At 41.4% G+C, this 6,000-nt stretch overlaps 1 protein-coding gene across 1 annotated transcript in view; it reads left to right on the forward strand.

Moving 5' to 3' along the window:
- Dnah14 (dynein axonemal heavy chain 14) overlaps positions 1-6,000 on the forward strand; it is a 376,944-nt gene extending 370,944 nt beyond the window's left edge. The window contains exons 83-85 of the mRNA XM_046419847.2: positions 758-921; positions 5,267-5,413; positions 5,777-6,000. Coding sequence (XP_046275803.1) covers positions 758-921; positions 5,267-5,413; positions 5,777-5,992 — 527 coding nt within the window. The 3' untranslated portion in view covers positions 5,993-6,000. The remainder of the gene's footprint in view (positions 1-757; positions 922-5,266; positions 5,414-5,776) is intronic.

Here is a 6,000-nt window from a genome sequence, read left to right on the forward strand (position 1 = left end):
AGCCATCCAGGGAGTCTGCTTTGCTCAGGGCAAGAACTGGTGGTGCCCTGCAGTAGGGTGACAGTAGGGGACAGCAGAGAAGAAGTTGCGTAGACAGGAATTAGGAAAGAGAACCAACCAGACTCGGTGTTTGAAGTGATGGGATGCAGGAGGGACAGATTGAGCAACTCTCAGGTCTCTGGCATAAACAGCTGAGTGGGTGCGGGAATAAAGGACACAGGGAGAAGAGCTAACTGGGATTAAAATGATGGCCATGTCAAGTTTGAGATGTGTTTGTTGGTTTTCCTGCTGCACATAGCCTTGCTCTGTGTGACCAGGGGTAAAATGACCACCAGCCACTAAGCAACCACAGAGAAAAAAAGCGCCTTCCTCCTCCCAGTGTCCATATGTCATTTTCTGACAAAGATTCTGGCACACTTAGTCTTGTCCTCACTCTGGCCCCATCTTTTTGCCAAGATGGCATCAGAAATGGATATAGGATCCAAAATTTATAACTCCCCTATTCCCATAAAAATATGGGGGAACAGAGGCTAGACCTACAGAAAAATCCACGTTCACCTCCACCAGGAGGCGTATGCACTTGCCAGACTAATAGCACAAAGACCTAAGTGAGGTGAGTGCACAGGTCTTGCCCTTATCTCTCTTCCTTCCTGACTCAGCTTCTCCACTCTTCTATCTCCATGAGGGAAGGGGTGTTGCCCACCCCTGAGGGAAGTCCAGAGACTCACAAGGAAATTGTTGGTATTTTTCTTCAAAGCCTTTCTTTCTGCTGTGCTTCAAGACTATGGAAGAGCCCAAGGAATCTCTATGGATGGCCTCACTTTTACCCACCATGTGATTTCTGACACCAGTGACATCAAAGATGAGGAGCTCTCCATAATTATCCAAAAGAAGCTCAACACAGTCAGGAGAGCATTTAAGGTACTGACAGGATTGGAAAGGGTAGTTGTTCATTCCCTCAATGAACCTTTATTCAGTACTTACCACCTGCCAGGTAGGTACCAGAGAGGCAGATAAATAAGGCACAGAGCTCTTCAAGTCCAAATGCCATCCAACTGCGCCCGGCAGCCCACTTATTCCAGAGCTCAGCCATGTGGCAAGCAGAATCTCCTCCCACCCCCAACCAGCACTCAGCAAACACAGTGAGGATGGCCAGGAAGACAGCCCAGGCTGGGAGCGGTGGCCATGCAGCCAGCCATATGCTCCGGGTAATCCCAGCCCTGCTGTGCTCTCACCACCCACTACTTGAACGCTTGTGCTTACTAAGTGCCAATCTGCTCTAGGAATCTACTACTCCAAGATCCACACTCAGCCACATTAAAGATGAGCTTACCACATTTCATTGTTTTAAACACCCTGTTAGGATTTTGAACAGTTTGCTCAAAATCAAGAAGGAATCATTGTCTTTTAAATATCAGGGTTTTCCATCTAGAAACATAGTTGTTCCATTTGTTTAGGTCATTTACATCTTTCAGGAAATTTTGTTTTCTCCACATTGAAATTATCTTCAGGTTATTTTCTTAACAGTTTTCTTACAATTGTTGTTTTTTGTGAATAGGATTTGTAGTACTGTACAACTGGCTGTTTGTCATGAGTCTTGTACTTGGGGTTAGTCAAATTTGAGGTTAAGGGCACAGTCTATCAAGACTTCTAACACCAATAGCTAGTTTAGGAGTTTCCCAAAACAAACTTCAGGTGTAATAATTTACTAGAAAGACTCACAAAACTTCCAGAAAGCCCTTTTGTGAAGTTCCTGTTTGAGACTTTAGCCAACTTTTGATTGGCTAGTCTTTGTCATATTGATTTGTTGAAGTTCTTTGTAGATTCTGGAATAAGCCTTTTGTCAGGTTAATATATAGAATTTATCTTCTCTTGGTATGTGACTTTCCTTTTTACTTAGTGTTGTCTTCTGCTGAACAAAAATTATTTGTTGTGTAAGTCTGCTATGCTATATCCATCTCCTTTTTAAGTCCTAAGAAATCTTCCCATCGCAAGGTTACTAAAATCTTCTCTTTTGTTATCTCTGGAAGTTGTATGACTTTACTTTTCATATTTATGCTTCTGATCCACATTGAATTGAGTTGGTGTATTGTATGAGGTGGAGTCAAAGTCTTTTGGGTTGCATGGTAGTACCCAACTGACTCAGTCTCATTTTTCTTTTATTGAAATGATGATCCTTACCCCACTTTAATTTTGTCATAGATCAAATAATTGTCTATCCCTGGGCCTGTTTCTCAGTCACTGATATGTTTCACTGATGTGTCTTTGTGCCGCAGTTCTATTTTAATTATTGTTGCTTTACAGTGTGTATTCATACGAAGTCCTCTAGCTTTGCTCTTCTTGACAGTTGTCAGTTGATTTTTGGAGAATTGACATCTCAGCAATATTGAGACCTTTTTTTAATACATTTATTTGTAGATAAACACAATATCTTTATTTTATTTTTTATTTTTTTGTGGTGCAGGGGATCAAACCCAGTGCCTCACACATGCTAGGCAAGTGTTCTACCACTGAGCCACAACCCTGGCCCCAGCAATATTGAGACTTTTAATCTTAAATATTTAGTTTTTCTTTTTATTTCTCTAGCTTATCATGTATTTAGTTCTTCAGTTTCTTTCTAGTACAATGTTCAATAACAAGGTGATAATGGACATTCTTGTCTTTTTCCTAAGACTCAGGGAATAGCCTTCACTATTCCACCATTAAGTATTACATCAATTATAGGCTTCTTTGTAGATTAAGAAGGTTGCCTCCTAGTCCTAGTTTGTCAAAAGGATTTTTTTTTAAATCATAAGTAGGTATTGAATTTATTAAACACTTTTCCCATGTCTACTGAAATAATCAGCTAGTTTTTATCCTTTTATTTTGTTAAGGTATAATTTCTAAATTAAGATTGTTTTAAATAAGAATGAAAGCGAAATGTAATGAAGGATCTTTTCGGTATCTCTGGAAATAATCACATGACTTTTTAAAACCCTTATCAATGTGCTTAATTATATCCAAAGATTTACAGTGATCAAATCATCTTAATTATAATATTTTATTCAAAATTTTGTACCAATATTTAAGATTAGCTTATAGGATTCAGTAGTGGGGTGGGGTTGGGGGAACGGAGGGTATATTGTTTTGTTTAGGTTTTACTGTGTGCATTACCGGTTGTGATTTCCTGATTTCCTTAATCTAATTCTATCATCCATCTTTAGAGATCTCATAATTTCTGGTCTACTAGGGACACATCTTGTTTCCAGTGCTGTTATGAGTGTGTCTGGGGATCTGGGGTCATGGGAGGAGGCTAGGGCTCATGCTGTTCGGTCTCTTGCTCCAGTCCTGGTCTTCCTTTTCTTGGCACGCATCAGACTGCACTTAGAAATGACTCAGAGAACATCTAGAGTGATTGCAGGTTGGAAACCTTTTCAGAAGGATGATACTGGGAGATTCCATTCTAGAAAAGACTTAGAAGAGAAGAACTATTTAAAGGGGTGATGCATGAAGAACTAGACTCTAAATCTACTAGAACTCCAAAGGAGTGCCAGCCACAGAGGCTTCCGGGGGGACTCACTGAGCATCAGGGCCTCCACTTGATCCAAATTGCCCATGGTGGTTAGCACAGCATCCATTTGTAGACAGTAAGTGCCCTGTTCCTGGAAGTTTAGGAAAAACAAAGTGACCACTAGGCAAGGATACCAAAGTGGAAGAAATTTAAAGTTCAGATGTGTTTTGGACTTGAAATTTGTCCAATTGTTTATCAATTCATTCACTCAAAAATATGTGTGCAAAACTGTGCTAGCTGTTAGAAATGAAAGATGAACAACACAAAGCCACTGGCCTCCAGAAAGTCAGAGCCTACCTGACCTGTCATGATGGCACCAAGGCCCCTTACCAACCTGCACTCAGCATTTATCGTGTGTCAGAGACGCATAGGCTCTTTACCTGCATTATTTATGAAAAATTGTTAGTTTTATAGGCCAGAATTAAGGTTCAAAGAGCCCAGACATGGCTTTGACCCCATGGCTTTGACCCTGCTCTTCAACCTGTCCAACACCTTCCTACACAACCCAGCAGACACAACGCTCAGGGAGGCATGTTGCTCTGGGCCCTCTTCTCATGCCTCACAGGGACACAGGGGGTGGGCTGCCCTCCCAAACTTGCTTTTTGTCTCTACCCATCTAATCAGATGTTCTCAGTTATTTCTGTTTATCCCATGAATCAGATTTGATTTAGGTAAATTCCTTTCATTCACTTTGGTTAGCTCTTGTGAGAATTAAGTCACCTCATCATGGACTGTTTGCAAATTACTTACATATTATGTCTTTTCTCTGAAAAACCCATGCATTCCATGTCCAAATCACACAAGTATAAACAAAGTCGAATGCATGAGAGTCACTGCTCCCATGTTGTATATGAAAAGACAACACTAGAGTCAACACAGTGTATGAAACAGCCTGTACGTTAAAGTCATTACACAAAACAATTCCCAGTAAGTCTTTTATAGAATAAGCCAAAATATGAAGTGCTTTATATGAATTCACCTTGCACCTCGAGGCAGGTCACATCCACAGAGTAGATAGCTGAGTCACCAAGCACAGCACAGGCTGTTCCACACTTCATCTCTGTGCCAACAAGCTGGTCTGGGAGAGCTGTGTCCATCCATCTCCTCAGAGAACTGCCGGACCATAGAAGGCTGAGGCCTCCTGGGCAGCTTGGTGCTCGGCCACTCAGCACCTCAGGTGCAGCACACCTGAAGAAGAGCAGGTGGCTTCAACAGCCCCCAGGCACTCCTGGAATTGGAGCTGCTGGCAACTCTGGTTTTCTGCTTAACACCACTCATCAGAAATTCACTTCACCTTTTATTATTCATTTAATGATTTATTTAATTTCAATCAGATATGATATAGAACCTTCACTGCCTCTTTTAAATTTTCAGAGCCCTGCTGAGTAATGTAGCCACCATGGTAGAGGTAGGTGACAAAGTTTGAGCCTAGTAAAATGAGCTCATTTTACAACTGTTCTTGATTTCTCCTAAGAAGCTCTGCTCAGGATTACAATTGTAGAAATATGGGGTTTTCCTGTCTGAAAATACTTGTCAATTCAGGATCAGCACTAGAAGGCAGACAAAAGCCTGCAATTCAAAATGCTCAGAATGGGAAAAACTTGGGACAACACACCAGGGATGGTCCCACCTGGGATGGCATCTCCGCAGGGAGTTCCTATTAGGCTGGCAGCTTCTGCCTGGGGACCTGCTGACACCATCTCTCTTCCATCTCAGGGCTTGGATTCCTCTCATGAAGGAGTTCATATTTTTGGCTTATTCCTTGAGGGAGCACGATGGAATCATGAACAAAATATACTAGAAGACTCGCTGCCTCTTGAAATGTGTTGTGACTTTCCCGACATATACTTTATGCCAACAAAGGTAATCGCCCAGCTGTTCATCAGGAAGTCCTGATCTTCTAAGCTCCCCCTCACTAAGACACACCTCTCCTCCTACTCCCCGGTACCCGCAATCTCAAGAGGGAATTATGATAGCTTCAGACCTCGCACGTTTAAAATAGCCCCGAGATTGTTAAAATCTGAAACAGACGCTGTATTAACATCCAATGTTATTTCTCTGTACTATAAAGCCATGGGAATTCCTCTAAATTAAATTCCCCACGTGCAAGTACATTAACTTACGCATTCAATCCTCACTGTATCCCCTGGACTTCATGTAGGGAAAATGTGAGCTAACTGGTTTTGAACTATGCAATTTCATTATTGGATTTTTTTCTCTTTCAAGATTTCTACTGAAACACCCAATGCTTCTAACCAGACAGATTCAGAACTCTATACTTTTGAATGTCCAATTTACCAGACACCTGAGAGGTCAAGAATTTTTAACACTGGTACTAGTCTACCAACAAACTTTCTGACATCAGTGTATTTATCAACGGCGAAACCTCCTAGTCACTGGATCACCATGCAGGTGGCATTGCTGTGTGAGAAGAATGAATGAAAAATAAA

The sequence above is a fragment of the Marmota monax genome, unplaced genomic scaffold (assembly GCF_021218885.2).
Source record: "Marmota monax isolate L192 unplaced genomic scaffold, Marmota_monax_Labrador192_F-V1.1 WCK01_AAM20220418_F8-fsc00153, whole genome shotgun sequence".
In the NCBI taxonomy this organism is placed as follows: Eukaryota; Metazoa; Chordata; class Mammalia; order Rodentia; family Sciuridae; genus Marmota; species Marmota monax.